This window comes from Aphidius gifuensis, linkage group LG1 (assembly GCF_014905175.1).
Source record: "Aphidius gifuensis isolate YNYX2018 linkage group LG1, ASM1490517v1, whole genome shotgun sequence".
In the NCBI taxonomy this organism is placed as follows: Eukaryota; Metazoa; Arthropoda; class Insecta; order Hymenoptera; family Braconidae; genus Aphidius; species Aphidius gifuensis.
The window spans coordinates 27,331,837-27,353,050 of record NC_057788.1 but is presented as its reverse complement, the minus strand read 5'-3'; the positions used below and the strand labels follow the sequence as shown (position 1 = coordinate 27,353,050).

The 21,214-nt window shown below is 28.8% G+C and overlaps 1 protein-coding gene across 24 annotated transcripts in view; it reads left to right on the top strand.

Moving 5' to 3' along the window:
• LOC122858943 (forkhead box protein P2-like) overlaps window positions 1–21,214 on the top strand; it is a 141,396-nt gene that overhangs the window by 70,433 nt on the left and 49,749 nt on the right. For 22 of the 24 annotated variants that reach the window (XM_044162322.1, XM_044162330.1, XM_044162289.1 and 19 more), the window contains one exon: window positions 13,016–13,141. The exons of 1 other annotated variant lie outside the window; for it this stretch is intronic. In XM_044162322.1, the coding sequence (XP_044018257.1) occupies window positions 13,028–13,141 (114 nt within the window). In that variant the 5' untranslated portion in view covers window positions 13,016–13,027. Of the gene's footprint in view, window positions 1–12,016; window positions 12,542–13,015; window positions 13,142–21,214 lie in introns of those variants that run through there. One more of the 24 variants, XM_044162382.1, reaches the window with a different exon arrangement.

Genomic DNA, 21,214 nt, shown 5'->3' with positions numbered 1-21,214 from the left:
GACATTATTCCTTTGTTCCAATTTTATCTTGTGCCAAAATAAAATACATATTGTCCATTAAATTTACTCTTTTTTTTTTCCTTTTCAATTTGAGTAAATAATAATAGCTACCAAAATAATATTACACCAATGCGTATATCTATATGTATTTCAAATATGATAATTTAATTTATCTGCATTGATATATATAAATGTTTATTTGTCTAGGATTGCTCGGGTGCTATACAGTATATAGTATGATCAATTTTAATTGGCACATTTCCAATTTCTTCTTCACACTTAGCATGACAACATTGTACTTTTATCTCACACCTATATACTTTTTTATTTTTTTTTATTTTCAATTTATGGCTCAACATGAAATTATTGTCACATTTTATGTTTTACAAAACAAACATCTTTGAAATATATATAAAAGCATTTATAAATTTAATATTATATTTTTATGACTTTTTTTTTTTTTGAAAGACTATTAATAATATTATATCAATTTTTTAAATAAATTTTATTATTTATTTTATTTTTATTTAATTTCAAGTACCAATCGTATATAAATTTATAAAAGCATATATCGTTTTTTTCGTATTAGTATATTTTTTAAAAAACGTTGCTTGGTATTTATCAAGTCAAGTGATATGAAGGCCTTTTATCGATCGACACTCCAACTGCTCATAAATTGAACGCAACAAGAATAAAAATGACAAAAGGGCGTAATCGAATTGGAAAGAATAAATTAATGTGAGACAGAAAGATATGGAAAAGAGAAAATTTTCCATTTTTTTTTTTTATTTAAAAAAATATAGAAAAATAAAAAATAAAATTTTTTTTAAAGGGATTTTGACATACGAGACAACGAAACGTAGTACAATCATGAATTTTTCGTTACTGTGTTCTCGATAAAGCCGTCAATTTTCACCCTCAATACCGTTTGTCTCCGGCGGAAGTATATAAGAGTGAGTGAGAAAAATAAAAAAAAAAAAATATAAAATAAAAAACGACAAATAGGAAAAAAATAAAAAAATAAAGTAGTGTATTGAGGCAAACGGGCGCCAAGAATTTTTCGCTCGCCGTCGGAAGCCAGGAGACATTTATTACGACTTTAACTGGACTTTGTGTTTATTCAGCGACTGTTGCTTGAGCCACTTCATCCCTCTTTCCCATCACTTTTTCAACACACTATATACAATTTTTATTTTTTTTCTATTTTGTTTCTTTTTTTTTTTTTATTTTTCACTCTCGATTCCTATAACGTCCAGCATGCCAAGCACGTACTGTGACCAACTCCTTCACATTCTCACTTCAGAAGGAGGTTTACCCCAGAATCTTTCACTTTATCCATCGTGAACACCGATCCACCCTTCACTTCCGTATATATCCTTCAAAATGTCTCAAAATCCACCAAACTTAGACCCTTATTGGTTATACGAATGACCTTTTATTTACAATGACCATCACACCAATACACACTCTTGGAAAAAATTTTATTTCACCTCACATATAGCACTATAAAAAAATCATATAATTTTTTATTTCAATAGAGTATTAAGCAACTTTAAATTGAATTTTAAAATAACCAAGTAATATTATATAAACAATACAATAAAATTATAAAACATTCTATAGATTTCTTGGAACAATGTAAAATATAAAAATGATCATCAACTCTTTTATTTGAAAAAAAAAAAAAATAATGATTATTATTCAATGAGAAAAAAAACGTTTGAAACAAAGTCAAAGAGTTTTTTTTTTTCTTGCAATTGACACATGAAATTTAAAAAAGTTTTATATAGATAAATACAGATGAAGAGGAGAAATAAAAAAAAAAAAAAAAAGTTGATATAAAATAAAAGAAGGTGCATGAAGGAAGGCGAGTATCTTCACTCAATATTACCCACGGCATTTGAGCCCTTATTCTTTTCTCTTTCCTCTTTTCCACCTCGCTGGCAATTTACATTTCCTTCCAAGTAGAAATGAGTCTCGCTTTCTTGCAAGTATATATTCTTTTTTATTTTTTTTGCCTGCAAACTGTCTGTTTATCCCGCTTTATTTTTAAAGAGTTTCTTATTTCTCATCCACACTTGATTCACCTCGTCCATCTTTGTGGTAGTGACCTCATCTACTGTTTCTTGTCATTTTACGTTGGTAGAAAAAATAAAAAAAAAATATATATAAATATAAACCCTAACTCCTTGCTCATTCTACTCTGTATAAGAAAAAGACCCTCATCGTGAATCCCACAGCACCTCATCTGTCTCTTTCTTCATTTTTTATAATTTTTTTTTTTTCTCGTCATCATACCAAGACAATTCTCCATTTACACCCTGGATTACGCTTCGTTGGCCGATAATCGAAAATATGCCAGACGATTGTTTGTACATTCTTTACTTATTCTTACTTTTATTCATACAATAAAAGGTTTTTTTATTTCATTTTCCCTTTAAATTCTGAATAAGAGTATAATTTTTCTTTCAATGTCTATATATTTTCTTTATTTATTTTTTTTTATATCAAGTCTTTAATGGATACTTTCGTTTTTTTATTTAAAATTTTTTTTATTCGTTCTAGAAATATATTATAAATTTGCATAATATGAAATAACAAAACACCACTATAAACATTGCATTCTAATTGTATATATTTTCTTGATTTTTTTATTTTTATTTTATTATAACCGAGAAATTCTATTTCTTAAATCTCCAATTATCACGTATCGTCAAACAGACGCAATGGTCCCTTCAATTCGCTACTCAGTGGCTTTCAAAAGAGGGAAAAAAAGATTTAAAAAGGTTTTTTTTTTTATTGTCCCATTGGACCAATATCACATACCACACACCTCTCTCATTTTCAAAGTCAAGAATTATTTTAAATTTTAAATTACATAGATAAATTTATATACAATTGACTTGTGAGATTGATTACCACCACATTTTTCGGTTACTTTAATCTTGAAAAATAAATAAAAGCTTCTGTAGATGAATTTTATATGAACAAATTAATTTTAAGTAAATCGAAAAATGTTTCTATTTAGCAGTTGAGCTTTTCTTGATACTTTTTATTTTTTATTTTTCTTTAGTAAGAAAATCATTTTAAAGCAGCCTACGTAGTTTCATTTCAAATCCTAATTCTATTGTGGGGAGAAAATAAAAAAAATTGCGTCAATTATCTACTGATTTCAGTAGCGAATTTGCGGATTAGACCAAGCCACGAAATTTTTATCTTTTGCAATTATTATAGCAACAAGAATATTTATTTTTTTTCTTCAAAATTTTCTTATTTTTTTTTTTAAATCTCTTTTATACTCTAGCATTTTTAAATACTCAAATAAATTGATGATTCAAGTGGATTATTAAATAAACCAATGATAAAAATAAATATAAAAAAAAAAAAACAAAATTGTTATTTTTTTTATTCTTTGATATTATTTATTTTTTTTTTCTTTCATAATACACGAGTTACTTTTTTTTAAAAAAATGGTGCGTCATCCAATATGAATAAACGATTCCATAATTATTCGCTGTAGGCTTGAAAAATTGCCACCTAATCCTCAAATCGATAGCTTGAAGATATGTGAGAACAAGAAGTTGTTTCCCTCGAGGGTTGCTCGATTTTTTTTTATTCTTTATTTTCCATGTATTTTATTTTTGCGTCAAGAAAAAAAAATATATATAAGAAGGCGTTATAACTGTTAATATCCATTCTGCGGTTTTTTTTTTCCCTATTGTATTTTCAACCCTATCACTAGTGTGTAAAGTATAGAAAAAAAATTGATAATAATTGGTCATGCCGATGCAAATATAAAAACACTTGCTATTTTTCATGTTATTTTATTCATAGCCATATTTATGTGAATTGCATTGAAAAAAATTACCCAAGATTTTATATCCCTGAAAAATTTTCTAAAGATATATTAAATATCATAATAATAATTTATAAATTTATATAGATATATAATATAATCAAGCGACAAAAGGATAAAAAATGAAGAAATAAAAAAAAAAAAAAAGCCTTGATATAATTTATAAAACGGCATTAAATCGTCTTCGTCGCGACGTCAGGCGTGGAATAAGAGAAGGGGGTTGATAGTAGTGGATAGGATATACAATAGGTTAGGGTGAAGAGGACATATTAGCTCGACTTAAGGCGCGGCATAATGATCTCAGGGTAAAACCATCTTATATTTGGTGGCTGTTTGGCAATGTGAAAGACCATTCAAGGGGGGTCGTTTCTGTTTTCTCTGTGCGACTTTTCTTCACCAGGGACAACTGAGGGCATCCGAGCATAAATAAGTATACGACTTCGAGTCATCGTTGATTGCGTAGCCGCGAAAGTAGTCTAAACTTCAAACTCTTCGTAGTGGTGGTGATGGTTATAGCTATATACAGCTTGCTCAATATATTTATCTATATATCCCTTTCTTGAAAATAATGTCTGATGAGTATAAGTAAGTGGGTGGTTGAGTGAGCAAACGAATGAGGGTATATAAGTGAGGGTGCATGAAGATATGGCAATGTGGCTCTAAAATCGGCATCAAGACCATCACATAAAAGACCCTTAAAAAAAATAAAAAAATTTAAATTCATTGACACTATATATACGCTTGAGTAAATGTATCGAATATAAGGGATGAGCTGTTTGATATTATTCCCGCCAAAAAATTATCACGACATGTCAGCAAATTTTTATTTCTCAGATTTCTTTATTTTTTTTTTTATTGCATTTTACTTTTTTTTTATTGCTGTATTTTTTTTTTTTCTTTCTTCAAGACTGGTGATGTTGGTATAAAATCGATTTTGGTATATTGCTGCAAGATAAGCGGTCTCATAAATCAACTGAGACGTTCATCTCGCTGGACTTTATACCAAACGTGCGAAAGGCGTGTCAGGTTTATTTTATTTCATTTTTTTTTCTTGGTCAAGAAAAATATATATGTTGGGGTTCTTCTCCCGCACGTCCAGCTTCTTTATTTACCCTGAAAAGTGGCAGAGAAGGGTAGCAAAAAAATAAAAAAAAACGACTTGAACACCATACAACCAAAGACTGACCAGTTCTCACAGTAAATACGTCCAGTGAGTTTGCAAGTTCTCCTATCGTAATCCCACAGCCCTTGATCCATGATCTTGCGATAAATTTTACGAAAATTTATTAGTTACATTTGCAAATATATAGATACACATATAATATATACATATTGGATAAATTGAATTATTTATATCATCGCATATATTTGCCACAACATTGAATTTTCATATTGACAGTCAGAGCTTTTCAACTAAATGATGATGAAATTCGAATTTAATTGACTCGTTTGTGTGTGTGATGTTTTTATTTTTCCATAAATTTTAAAGAATCAATGTAATGCAAATTAAATATTTACGAGTGTAGTGATTGGCAGATAGCCATTCATCATTTTCCGAGTTGCAAATAGTCCATACACAAGGTCATATACATTTTATATACCATCGAATTTCACTGAACCATTAATAATTTCATTTCTCTTTCCAATTCAGCTATATAGTCTATTGTGATATCATTGGTAAAACGTTTTCGCAAGCATACATGCAGCCAATGTGGTTGCAAAACAACTTCCCCAACTCCTCTTGTCAATATCAACTACAACAGAAAAATATATTTTTTCACATTTCTATTGTTAGTTGACTTTTCTTTTTTATTTTTTTTTATAAATGTTGTTTATTTTATTGTTTAAATGTTTTTTTGTCTGCAACTGGATATACAATAGTATTGTTTGAGTTTATCTATTTTTTTTTTGTTGTTGTTGTATCAAAAGAAACGTTTAAATTTGAAAAAATAAAAACAAATTCTTAGTGTGGTCGCGTGGCAAATCCTCTTAACGATTCAAGCGTCCAAAATGTAACATTTTGACCATCAAAAGAGTAGTGAAGACCATTTAGTAAAACCAAAGCTCACCTTTTCACTGGCCAATTATAGAAGATTCTCACGATAATCCTATTATCTACATTAGCTCATTATTGCATAACTTTAGTCTTTTAGAGCTTATCAAAGCTTGGCTTTCTATATCTTTTGCTGAATGTGTAGTTAAATATATATATTCTTTTAAAAACGTCTCGAGTATTGTCAATTTAGAAAAGGTCCAAACGATAATAGCATATACTTCATCTCGTTAGTCTCCAATTATAAGAAAATATACTCATTAAAATTATCATGTTAAATATTAAATATATATTTTGGTCAATTTTGAAAATTTATCAAAGGATTTTAAAAAGATTATCATAATATTATTCAAAAATACTTATATATATCGTATTATTTTGTTTTATTATTATATTTGATATCATTGAAAACGACCAAGAAGACTTTCAGCTTATCAGCAATGCTGAAAATTTTATTTAGATCCCAAACGATATTTTTAGCAATAAATGCGAAACGTTTGGTCGTTTTCGTAAAGGTGGAGGGTCGATTGAGGCAATCGCTTCAAGTAGGATATAGCAATGACGAGATGTTGGTAGTGGTCCAAAGTAAAGAGGGTGTTGAGGATGATCCCATGTCCACACCTCTGTTGTCAGCTAATGCTCGGGTCATTTTATGAAGTTAGTATTTGTGTTAGTGTCGTTGAAAAGAATTTTCTTCATATATGTACAGCAAGCAAACAATAAGAGTGAGAAAAAAAGCTAAAAGAACAATTTACCAAAAAAAAAAAAAAAAAAAAGAAAGGGTATGGCTATAATAAAAAAAAATGAAAAAAAATATACAAGGCATAGTATTAACGGGGGATTTCAGTTCATGTTCCAGTCGGTGAACAACTAACATCATCCAATACTCTCTTTTGCTGTTTCTATCGAGAATCATCTCCCTTGAATTCGGTCAAAGGGGGGTGATGTAACCAACGCCCGTTTGCTATCGGTCTCAACGACAATCCCGGCAAATCTCTTTCACTATAAACGGCTAAACAAAGAGGTCCATTCTTCAGAAACAGCCCCCCGAGACGGTCAAACGACCTTATCGGCCTCTGTCCACTACTTACGATCATTTATCTAGCTCCTGGAAAATGTCCGAAATTCCACGCCCAAAGCGTGTGGTTTATCCGTCAAGTTGTCCGAATAGTCTTGGATTTATTTTTTTCTTGTATTTTTTTTTTTTTTTTATTTTATTTTATTTTTTTTCTTATACTATTGATTTCATTTTAAGAACTGTGAAATATAAAATAAGCATTGCTTTCCTATCAACACTCTGAGTGGATTTTTTAAAGCAAGAATATAGAATTGAAATAAAAAAATAAAAAAACAAAAGAGAGGGTGAACCTGTTTTGTGAAAAAATAAAAAAAAAAAAACTGAAAGTGCACCTACTCCTCTCTAATATATCCATATACCCTTCGATAATAAAAGAAGGCAGATTAATGTCTTTGGTCTTGAATCCAATCAACATTACTTCTACAATAGTCTACCAGCCAATGTCCTCTCACAATTCGACGCGGTCGGATATTATCAACAGAGTCGGGTTTTTTTTTTTTCGACCCTCTCACATTTACCAATATCTTCTTTTGCCAGAAGACATACCCCTGCTTATTTTTTTATTTATTTTTTTTTTTGTTTTGTCTTCTTACACCTCGCCACCCTGTTTTTTTTTTTTACACACCCATTCCCATTTTCCTTATACTCTCCCCATTATTCTTAATTCCATTCGATGATAAGTATGCTAACAAGACAGAGGTGTCTTCAAACCAAATTAACGCGAAGCTTACATGAAACTCCAATGACTTTTTTTTGCCAGCCAGTCAATGTTAATGTATGCATCGCTAAAAAGCATTAACCTATCGAAAATGTCTAACCACCCTCGATCGACGCCAAATAATTTGGGGATGGAAAATCGTTCTGTCACTAAACTATACACTGATAAAATCTTCTATCAACAATATACATTATACATACTTTCTTTTTTTCTTATTTGATTTTTGTTTCCCTTTTTTTTTACGACCAATGAATTGGCTCTAAAAAAAAGTTTTTATTTTATTTTTTGACTCAATTTATAATTCTTGAAAACAATAATAATAAATATATATTGTAAAATGATTTTGTATCTAATGGATCATGTAAATTTTCAATTAGTATTGTCTTGTTTTTGTGCATTAACGCTTCAGCACGTCCAGTGGTGTATTCTTGAGCCTGTAGAATATTCCGTCAAGACCACAAACACGCTTTTCTCCAATTATCTTTCCAGGTCGTTTCTACTGTTTCTCTCTAATAATTTTCATCGTACCCGCAGAAAATCTATTCTATGTATAAAATCATACTATGAAACTCGCACGTATCAGCAACTCATACTCGCATACATGAATGTGTGTAAATATATACGTGACACGTTAACAATTGTCCTTTTCTCGTAGATGATTCTCTAACCTTTATTTCTTTACTTTATTTTTTTCTCCGTTATATACATATACGGAAACCGTAGTGGCTGACCTATACGAACGATTTCCGCGGTGTTTGCACTTTTCATATTAACTGTTTTAGACATTAAAATACTGAATTGATATATTATATGGGTATTTTCCCTAGATCAAGCAATGACATAGTGAAATAGCACTAAAACCGACTATCCCTGGAGACTTAATATTCCCGGACACATATTCCTTTGAGCATGACTGGACACAGTTTGCATCCTTCATCGTATTATCTTGGACTCATAAAACACTTCTTTATATATATGTTTGCGAGAAGCTCTGCATTCACCGGACTCTGCCTATATATACAGAACATTGAATTGGTAATCCAGCCACGAAAAAGACCGAAAATAACAAATATATATTATATAAAATATAAAAAAATATATAATGGAAAAAAATATTCAATAATGAATACTGTTTTTTTTTTTTTATAATACATATTTGAAAATTTTCAGGACGTGCAACTGATTACCAATTTTTTTTATTTTTTCTTTCCGTGATAATTATGATGAGTAATTATGTGTCTCGTCAGAATGTAGTATATCTAGGTGCACCCCTTGGCAGTGGCGTTGTTAAGACAAAGCTTTTTCCCGCGCGAACTATTAAAAAATGTGCGCACGTCGTGTCAAATTTTTGTTGGCAGTAAATTGCTGTGAGTATATGAGAAAAAGAAAGAAAAAAAAAACACACAAAACTGTCGCGAAAAAAAAAAATAATAATAATTATAATAATTAAAAAAAAAGGAAAGAAAAAAAAAACATATATGAGAGTGAGTGTTGAGTTGGGAAAGAGAAGATGGGATCCGAGTAAAAAACCCTTGCGGCATTGGATACGCGGTTCTGAGATAAAAAATTAGCCCGAGTTGCAAATGTTTCTACCTTAAATCATATATTTATCGCGACATTAATTCAACCCTTTTAGGTTCCTGCGTGTTCTCCACTGCCAATGTCTCGTTTTTATATATCCAAAACTTGCAACCCTTTCTCTTCTCATCCTTTTGTTTTTTTTTTTAAATTTTATTTTTTTCATCTGTCTTTCTCTCAGTGCTCTTGCGATTTTATGCCATCCTACATCGGAACTCTCGGACAGCCCGTTACCTCGCTAATTTCTCAGATTCAAGTATTTTTATGTACCACCCCTTGTCTGTTTTACCAGTCCAGTATGAACGTAAATCCCCTCGTTTATTATTTAACTCAGAGACCAAAAAGCCCTCTCCAACTCATACAGTACTTTTTCTTTACCCTCACGACAAAAATCCAAACTTTAATAATATGCTAAATTTTTACGTTCCTTCTCAACTGAAATATATATATTAATAAATACATAAAATTTCATCTCATTTATATCCATTAAAAAAAATTTATCTATAATTTATTTTTCTAAAAATCACTAATGATTCATTACTAATTAAATTAAACGTCAGCAGTTGTTATTATATTCTGTGCTTACAATGAATTTAATTAATATAACATAAAATATTCAAATTTCGTTATCCAACAAAATAAATAATAATTGATTTTTAATAACGAGCTGTCAATCATAAAAATATATAATAAAAATACCAAGAAAATAAGAGAAAAAAAAAAAAAAAAAAAACACATTGTATCCATATATATTTATAATAGAATAAAAGATAAACAATGCAGTTGAAATTTAACCGGGAATGAATTGTAAACAGGAAGTTGAGGGGGTTATTTTTATTGGGGGCAGCAGAGGGGATGGGCTTGTTGTTTATTAAATAAATACATAGGTATTTGGATGGGGTCGATGCCGGCTGGGGCAATTTTTAGATGGTTTTGTTGTCATAGGACCAAGGCCGAGTTAGGAAAAGACAGATATAAATACATATATACAGTAAATATATATATGTATTGAATAAAAGCAAAGGAATAGAAAAAGAACATGAGTTTCATGTGTAAGGATTTCACCCTAGCACAGTGGTAAAACGTGGGCCTTTGGCATCCGGTGGCCGTTTCTATATTTCTTCAATATACATGTGTATATATGTATCAACCCTCCTTCTTCTCTTTTTCGCTTATGGGCCGACAATGGACGTGCAAAGCCCTTGGGATTTAGTGTTGAAACCTTGTATACCCTGATACAGTTGAAGCAAAGTAGAGTAGTCCTTTCGTTGCCAATGTGAAATAAAAGTATGTACAAAGCCCCTTTCGCGACCTCGGCAATGATTTCATGTAATATGCTTATTTCACTGATGCAAAATAATAATAATAAAAAACAACAACAACAACAATACTATACTATATACTGTAAAATAAAATTGAATAAAAGAATTAACAAGGGTGAAATTATTTGAATGACTTTAAAAAAATAAAAATTATATATATTAAGAACTGTATACTAACTATTGTCGTGTCATATGCACTAAATATTCATTTCAACTTTTCTCTGCCTTGAGGTAGATCCTTTCTTATTTCAACTTGCACAAAGCACCATGTATAGGGCAGTAAAGAGTTCAGCAATAGGGGGATAAATAAACACCTCAAATATCTACTTCCGACGTATATAAATATAAACCAAAAAATAATAATTTTTAACCTTGTTGAGCTATTTCTTTTATTCGTTTATTTTTTCTCTCTTTGAAAATATTATAAACGAAAAAATGACAACCATATGACATCCAAGCAATTTGAACATCAGATAGGTACGAAATAATGTTTACTCTGAAAATATCTATCCATTACGAAATTCAATATATATAAAATTGAATTAAATTTCATCATAATCTCGGATAGAAAATATATTATACAGATATACAGTTATTTTTTTTTTATTTTTTTGTTTGTTTGTTACGAAATATATAAATATATTCTTATCAAAAAAATAAATAAATCAAACAACTGATTATATTTTATTTTTCATATATTGGGCTATTTTTATCTTTTATCATACAATATATAAAATTTAGAAATCCAACAAATAAAATATAAATAAATATTATAAATATCAATTAATTAAATAATAAATATAATATAAAAAAAAATTTTAATAGATCTTTTACCAACAAGTGACATGTTCAACAATCTAAATTTTTTTTCAAAAAGCTTTTCTTAATCATCATCAACTATTATTTTAAGATTAGGTTTTTTCATATGGCCAAGCATATGCCATGGTAATGTTCAGTTGTGGAATAAAGATGGTTAAGATACAAGGCAAAACCAAAGGGCCGCAAGAAGTTAGAAATGATAGAAACATAGAGACTAAGTTAAGTGAGACGACCAGTGATGATTGTGTTATGTATGCGTGGTTTATGTGTATAAATGTGTTTATGTATGATATATGGAGGGGAAAAATGAAAAAAAAAATAATAAAAATAATAAAAAAAATGAGAACTTGCCGACTGCGGGGGTATGAGGGGGGGAATGATGGGATATATGAAGAAGAATTGAGTGGGGAACTAAAAGCAGGCCTGTTGGTTGGTTTCAACTATATTTGTTTATATTTACACAATAAGCAACAGCCCCGGCGGCGGGTTCGGTACGCGACTGGCATCGTCGCTTTTAGTGTTTAGTCCTCGTTCTACTCGGTCACTGAGTTTATCGTTATACTTGCTTATTTACGCACTTTTTATTCCTCATTATTGTGATTTTTTTTTTTTTTTTTTCACTTACTTTATTATCCTTTTTTTAATTTAAATTTTTATCCATATTAAGTTTTTTCTTAGTTTGATTTTGGCGCTTCTTTATACTTGTTCATTCCCCCCCACTTTTGTTCACCGACATAACGACCTTCTTTGATTAACTGCAAATGTACTGTACACGCACATTCCACCTGTATAAACGTGTGTGTAGATATTTTCATTAATACATGTGAAAATGAAAAGCTCTGTGAATTAAGTGGTGTGTGTTTTAGTTTTTTTCTTTTTCATATTTTTTTTTTTTTTTTGAGGATTATATTGAGCAAGTGTTTTTGAGTTGAATCAACTGTGTTTGTGAATAATTTTATGGTTATTTATTTATTTATTTATTTTTTTTATTTAATCTTGTACTTTTTCAATAGCCAATTTGGATTAAGTGATTTAATTTAGTGGTTTATTTAAAACAAATTTAAAGAAATAAAAAATAAACCATCGTAATGGAATTAACGAAAAGAAAAAAAATGATGTAAGATTACAGGTGATAAGTGTCATTAATTATTGACAGTTTTTTAATTTTAAACCAAAAGTTTGTTGACTAAAGCTAAAATTTGTTTAAAATAATTTTTAACAAGTGTTTTTTTATTTTTTTTTATTTCTTTTACCAATTGAAGATTGTCCCAATTTTTAGGTTTTTATTCTTGTTTGATTAATTTTTATTATTATTTAATATTAATGATTATGCGTCTGTTAAGTAACATACATAATTTGTTTGAATTAATTTCTGGTCTTTTTTGCATGATTGATCAGTGATTATTTTAATTATATTTACAATAATGTTGAATATTAATTATGACAGCGGTATATCATTTAATTTTGACTTGAGACACGAGTCCGAAAAGATATAATAGATTATTATAGTAAACTGTAACACGGAAAAATTGCATGCTAGTATCAGACGTAAAAAAGAGAAAAAAAAACAAAAAAAATGGCGTGATTCCAGGACGATGGCATAATGGATCATGACACGGACGGAGACGGCGCGATCAACTTGTCAACGTCTCAGCGACCCTCCGCCTCGACCACCCCAAACGGTGACTTCGGCCAAGATCAACAAGACAACGATCAGGTACACGAAATAAAAAGAAAAAAATTAAAAAAACTAAACAAACAATCATTCGCCTTAATAAAACTCATCTTAAAAAATTGCTTTCTATTTTTTTTTTTAATTTTTTTTTTTCTATTTTTTCATTTTCTTTTTTTTTAAATTATATTATTGCGATTTTTAGATATAATAAATATATTTTTTTTTCCCTTCTTACCACTATTTTTGATGGAATGGTTTTCGAGAAAAAAAATATATCGGTTATGTTGAATAAGAAAACCTGATAGTGGGCTTTGAGACGTATTTTTCGACAGTGCGCGACCGTCATAAAAATGCACGTATATATTGAGCAAAAGCCCAGCCATGATTTTAAATTCAATTCAAAATCTCATGTACAGGGCTATAAGTTTCAGCAAGTTGGTTGTATATATACAGGGAACAAATGTTTTATGGTCTTTAAACTGATCTTTCTATATCGAATTTATGCTTATAAATTTTTTTTTTTTTTTTTCTTCAATCACTTGGCATTTCATATGTGTGCAAATACAGATCATAAAAAAGTATTTCACTATTTCTTTGTATATTTTGAAATATACTGGTAAAAATTTAAAATCAAAAAATCCAACTTGACAGAAAATGGTTAACAGTATTGTTCTATTTGAGTCACTTGTGAAATTTTCATGAAATATTATAGAGTTTGAGTAATTTACTGTGCGGGTTCAGTGTATTGAGTAACTTATTGCTAAGTTTCTTCGGTTATTCGACAATGAGGATACTTGAGAGTGAGGGATGAAAATACAAGCATTCAAAAGCATGGTGTTGGTCTTCAACACTGTTTATAATTTAAGAAAAGCACTTCTTGTCTCACCGCATCCTCTCAAATATCTACTGAAATCCCAAAAGTCGAGAGGCCAAACTTGACTTGTTCCCTTACCATAGTTTGTGGTTATATTCAGGTTGGAGTGATGTGAGAAAATCTCTTTGAAGAACCGCCGTTCATAAAAATTTTGTTTTAACGTTCCGTTTTTATTTTCTCATTTTTTTTTTTTTTTTTTATTCATATATATATTTATGTATGTATTATTACTACTGCTTGAAAAAAAAGGACTTTATTATTCTTTCTTTTTCTTACAAAAAAAAAAAAACACTTGTGTTGTTTTTCATCCTTACTTTTTCAAGAACTTTATTAGAAAAATCCCAATCCCTAATTTATTTTTTCTTTATTTTTAAATATAGTCAGTTCTTTTTTTACTTTAATTTATTTTATTTTTTTTTCAATAAAGAAAAAGATACAATAAAGACGAATGAAGTGTCTCGATAAAAGACGAACGAATAGCAGCCCTTCAAATCGCAAATTGCAGATAGGCTGTCCTTTCCAATCAACGCCACTGGCCGTCATTCCCCTTTCTTATTCTTTATCATCCACAATTCTCATCCCCTTTTACTTTTATTTTAATTTTTTTTTTCTTCTTTTTCTTTTGTACTTTGCGTGTTCAGCCACTTCTGGAAGAAATTGTCATCCCCTTCGCTCTTCTCACTCACACCTTAAAGCACACTTTTCCTATGAATATCGATGGGATATAAACCCCCTTTGGAAAAAACAAAAAAAAAAAGTAACTTGAAATTTTACGTAATTGAAAGAATTTTTTCATTTCAATTTTTTTAAATGAAAGAAACAGCTGGATGGTAAATAAAATATTTTTTCAACCTCAATTGTGTCTCTTTTTCTTATTGTATAATCAATCGAAAAAAAAAAATGAATTAAATTTTTTTTCTAATAAAAGAAATATTGACATCAATGTAATATCAACTGTTTAATTAATACGCATTAAATTATGAAGATAATGAAATTAAATTTTTAAAAAGATTATGAATATCAGGCAAAATTAATAATTAATTAAAAAAAAAAAAAAAAAGAATAAAAAATTCTTTCAATATTTAATATGCGTAGCTATGTATATGTGTGTATATGTAAATGAACTTTAAATTCTTGAAAAGTTTGGTTAATAAAAAATTCAAGTAAACCTAAATTTTATTGATCTGTCGAAAATTTTACATGCAAAGTAAAATTTTCTTCATTGGAGATGGAGTAGAGAATAGATGTCGCAAATCTTGAGACAAATTACGTGAGACGCGTCTCGTTGTAGTATAGAAATCAAGCAAGGTTTTATATGCATTATTAACTCTTCAAAACCTCATGGCTGTGTACTTAAATCCAATCTAGAATACCCCACCTCTTTATCACCCCTTCATCCAACCGCCCAACCTCACTGTTATTTCTCTTGCAGTAAATGCAAGAAACATGGACGATTACCCTCTATTATTCACACGCCAACTTTGTGTCGTTGAGTGATACCCCTGAGGAAATAAACTTAAAATGCGTGTGACAATATCAGTGTTTATAGAAATACAATAATTATTATCGTTGTTAAAATTTTACTTCTTCGAAAGATAAATATAAATAATTTATACATAACAATATTATTTATAATTTTATCCATCACGCTATCTTTATTGATTATTTCATAGCTTCATATATATATTAACATAACATCAATACAAATAAATTCTAATAAATTTACATTATTATTTTTAAATAATACAACAAAAAATATTTCATTTAATCTATATTTAATTTTTCAATATTATATTCACAACTAATGATTATAAATAAATTTGTTTGACTGATTTTTATCGAGTAAAATTTAACTAATGAATAACATTTTTAAAATTGTACGTGATCAATACACACTTAGTTATATGTTGTTGTCAAGAAAAATCATATCGCAAACGTGACTCGTTTCCATACATTTGATTCTCATATGTTGCGTTCAATCGATTTGTGGTGACACCAATTTGCGTATGACGCATCGACTGTCTCATATTACATTATTGTATTATTAATTTCTTAAGCACGCAAAAAAGTTGGAGGGGTAAAAATCGTGGTTTACTGTACGTAACTATATTTATAATTTCTTTTTTTATTATTCTTTATTTAAATGAAAAAAAAAAAAAAATAGATATAAAAAAGTGACACCGGTTTAATCGATCGAAGAAATATAGTGAACGGTAAACCAAACAAGACAAAAAAAGAAAGCAAGAAAACGTTGTTTTAAAAATCGTGAGAGCGGATAGTTGTTTCAGGTGTTCTTCTCTCCCACCACCTGGACTTTTAAACCCCTCAAATGTAAAGCCTTGTTGTCCCTGATGAGCTCATGAGAATAGAGAAAATAATAATAAAATAAAAAAAGCTTTCATGATAGAACTTGGGTTTGTTAAATGACAATGTTTACTCATCAATTATTTAATGTCTATATATGTGTTCATGACATTTTCCTTAAAAAACAAAAGGTAAATAAAAACCATTGTAAATTTTAGTGAACGACAACCTGGTATAGACAACAGTAGTAAATATACATAAATTTTGTCTAATGCATTAGTTGCATTTTACCTCTCTTTATTTTATATTTAATATTATTTTTGTTACACTTTGTTTTGTCTTTCATTTATATTTTATTTCACAATGCTTTTAGACAGTGTAAAATTAATTAAAAGCACGCGCAATGATTATTTTCTGAAAGTTCGTAAAGCTTGACTCTACAGTAACAAACCGCAGTTTATTTTGGAAATTACGTCTCACAAATTTATATATACAATACAGCAATATACTTTAAAACATTTACTTATATACAAATTAAAATCACAAACCAATATACCAGGAAGTATAATGCAATAAAAAAAATTTGATATACCAAACACTTTTCATTATTGAGCAATAATAAAACAAGTCAATATATATGATGAAAAAAAAAAAAAAAAACCAGGAAATTAAATCGGTGAGAAAATCGCTTAGGAAGTAATATATGTTAGGGGGGGTATTGTGGTGGGACAAGAAAAAAAATTTTAAAAAAATAGAAAATAACGAGTTAGTGGTAGTGAGGGCAGATCTCATGAGTGGGTGATGGTAGAAAAGGGGGTAAGGTAGAAGGCTATGTGAAATAGATGTGTATATGTGTATATAAAGAAGAGACGACATTGAGTGAGGGGAAAAGCGTTGGCTAGAATAAACACATAGATGTTTTCTTTGTTCCTCTAAACTAAACAGCCAACGAGGAATCTAAACAGAGACCAGAACCCAAATTCAATTTGGTCGTTGCTTTCTCGCTATATGTGTTTATAAATATATATATGTGCTCTCTCTCTTTCTCTCTCTACCTTTGGTGGCTGTTTTTCCTCGCCTTTTACTCTATGCTTTGTTCCCACCGCACAAGAAATAAGCGGCCTCCCTTCAATATTTATCACAACATTGTTTGGTCCATCATCACACTCTGCATCATTTATATACAGCTGCATGTGTTTATATTTTCATTCAACAAATTCCTACAAAAATTTTTTTAATATTTTTCTTTTCAATTTAAATTTATAAATTTAATTTTTTAAGTAACATGATTTTTTTTTTTCTCCTTTTTTTTTTCGATCAAATATTTATTTTTTTTTTATTATTGTTTATTTTTTATTTCTGTATTTTTTTTTTCGTCTTTTTTTTGTTTGTTAAACAGTTGTGTCCGCACCAGCTAACGTCGTGTTCGCTTCGTGACACCATGACGCCGTGTCCTTCGCAATATATGTATATATATAAGCCAAATAAAGTATAAAAAAAAAAAAAAAACAATCAATTTGATTTGCTTGTATTTGTTCAGTTGGCCTGGAGGATTACATTTTAGTATAGCCACGCAAAGCAAATGACAAGTGTGCGTATGAAAGAGAAATAAAAAATAATAAAAAAAAAAAAATTTAACATAACACAAAGTAGAAAGAAATGCGAATTGTTTACTTGATACTGTTAGTCTGGCTTGTCCAGAGATCTCGCTAAAAATTTAAGCAAAAAGGGTAGCACAAATATAAAGGGGTGATAATACCATCTGCATGTACAAAAATAAATGAAAATAAAAAAAATTATAAATTCAACAAATGAGAATTTGTATAAATTGAGATACAGATTTGCATTTCGAATGATATGATAAACATAGAATATACTTTTCAAAGTTTGTAGACATTTAATTAAATGCAATTTTTTATATAAAAATTTTAACCTAATCATAAAGCTTGCCTCTTGTTTATTTTCATATTTTCACGATATTTATTTATATTTTTTTTTTTTTTAAATATGTAATTTATTAAAATCCAGATGTGGTTACTCAAAGTATATAGATAAATTTTAAATAAAATTATTATTATTCTTTTTTTTTTTTTTAAAATATTGTGTATATTTGTACACATAAATGTGTATATATGTGAGTTTTGCTTTGCCTCACCATCAATCTGTTTGTTTGTTTAAAAATAAATATCACGTCGTTTCGCCATCTGCGCTCATAGCATACACTCGACTGACTAGCTCAGCTCAAACAACCTTGACGTACTTCTGGAATGCTCAAAAGTTATTTGTCGATTTTCAAACAATTTTAACCAAGGATCTATAAAATATATATAACATCTTCATTCATTGGAATTCAAAATACTTGATATTGCAACAAGTCATTAATATTTATACCAAATACAATAAACAATAAATCAAAAATAAAATAATAAAAATTTAAATAAATTATTGACGCAATAAAATTGTTTATTGTTATTAATTAAATATATAAAATATTAAGTGCAAATTTATATTATTTGATATAATTCAAGTACAAAGAATATTTGCTACATGTATAATATGAGTAGTAAGATCAAGGGCAAAAATTTACCCTCTCATAACCAGAAAATTTACATTTGTTGAGAATCGTTAAATCTACCCACCTCTCACATTTTCATCAACTCATCTGCCAAGCTTCTTCTAAATTCACGTAATAAAGCGTTAGCACATGAGAACATCGTTTACATAGATGAAAATATTCCATTCTCGAAACTTACTCAAGCCCACTTGACATTCTTTGCTCTAAAACATATCTCTTTCTTTCTCTCTTTCATGATGTCTGTACTTTTCATGTATATATTTGTTTATTGTATCCACTTAACCAAAAACAAGTGGAATTTTGAAAATTATACACTTCTAATTTACTCATAAAATTATTAATGAGTAAATCATTTATTACGCAAAACTATGCTATCAAAATAAAATAAATATAAATTTGAAATAATTAATGTTTTTTCCTGTTCAACAATTATATTTATGATTTATAAATAAAACATTTATAATTTACTAATGCTGAGGAAATATTTGCTAGACAATATTTGATATCATGTCATAAAATAGTTTTTTTTTTTTTTTTTTTTCGATGAAAATTAAATATTACAAATAATATATCAAAATGGAATACATATATCTTTTTTTCTTTTTTTTTTTTTTTGGTTTATTAAATTAACTCGCGGTAAGCAGTAAAATAAAATTATATAATCTCAAATAATGATAAGAATATTTTTGAAATACATACATTAAATTTGATATCATTCGTTTACAATACCACTAATAATACAACTTTAAAATCATTCAGAAATAAATCAAGTAATATATTTATGATTATTATTAATTCATGTTATGAAATTTTCGTATTTCATGTTCATTCATCATGATCGTAATATATTTGAGAAAAATAATATAAAACTATAAAATGATTATCATTTATTAGTGTAATAAAATGTATATGTGTACATCGTGTTCATGGCTGATAAAAGTTGGTTTACTTAAACAACAGCAAACACTATTATCTCCACCTGGACTTAGACAGGCTGCTCACAGGAGAATTATTTTGATGCGTGATGGCGCAAAACAATTTTATGATAACGTATATGATAATTGTGTATAACAAACGTCATACTTTTGATACGTATTGAATTGTAATACGCTGTTTTATATATAGACATTTTATTTTTTTTTATAAATAATTTTTCTTTGTACATTTAAAGCTATATATACGAAAGGTATACAACCTTATCCACAAGTTCATATTTTATATACAAATAAATACATAGTCATCAAACGAGATTATATTTACTCGGGTATTAACTTGCGTTTTGGTGTCGGATGATTATGATACTCTCCAATGACAACTCTCACGCCACTGTAATTAATACAGTTTACTTTGATAAATATATAATTTTGGCATAAAAAATATTTATTTATTTATTTTTTTAAAGTTATATTTATATATTTATTTGACACCATGGTCTATTTTTGTGGCTCTCATGTAACAATGATTTTATCTCTACAAGTGTTTTGTTCATTCATTTTTTTTTTTTCTTCTTTTTCATCATCCGCTATCACAGCTCTCATGCAGCTTATTCTCACGATAGTCTAAATAATTATACTCTATCGTCACAAAAGAGGCGAAAAATGAAAAAAAAAAAATGAAAAAAATAGATCCTCCGGTAAAATCTTTAATTCACATTAATTCTGGTCGAGTAATTTAACTGAAAGAAGACGATCCGTCATTTGGAATCGTAGCCAGGCTTTTTTCCAACTTTTTCATTCACCGCATCTCCTTCACTATACCACTTGATTCATCCATAATTTTTCCAAGCTCTTGGAAAAGTGCATTAACAAAAAAAAAAAAGAAAAAAAAAATTATAAAAGTCATAAACACCTGACTCTTGACTTTTCAAGTTGCAATTTTTTATAGGTGATAATGTGACATGCCACCAATGGGCGATGATGGTCTTTGATCATTATTGATATTAGAGAGTGAAAATAATATAAAGAGATATTTGAGCTCGTTTTGCATGTGCCATAGTCTGAAAGCACTCTACACAAAATAATCCCCTTCTCTAAAATTAACAATAGATTCTTTTCACGTTACAACATTTATAGTTTCGGCCTATTCAGTTGACGGTAGTGATGGTGATCCAACGATGAATTTCTGTCATACTTAACCATTGTTTTGTTGAAAATTTTCCTGGCACCCTGTTTCAGTGTCATCAAAACTCCAAAAGACAGAAATCTTTGTATTCACAATCTAATTAGCTCTGGCATTTAACGTCGCATAAATAAGTCAAACACCTATTGAATTTTCTTGATATAGCAGAAGTTTTAGTCTCTGGGTATAACAAAATTTAACCCGCTTTAAAATAATCATTTATATATACCATTATAAATTTTTT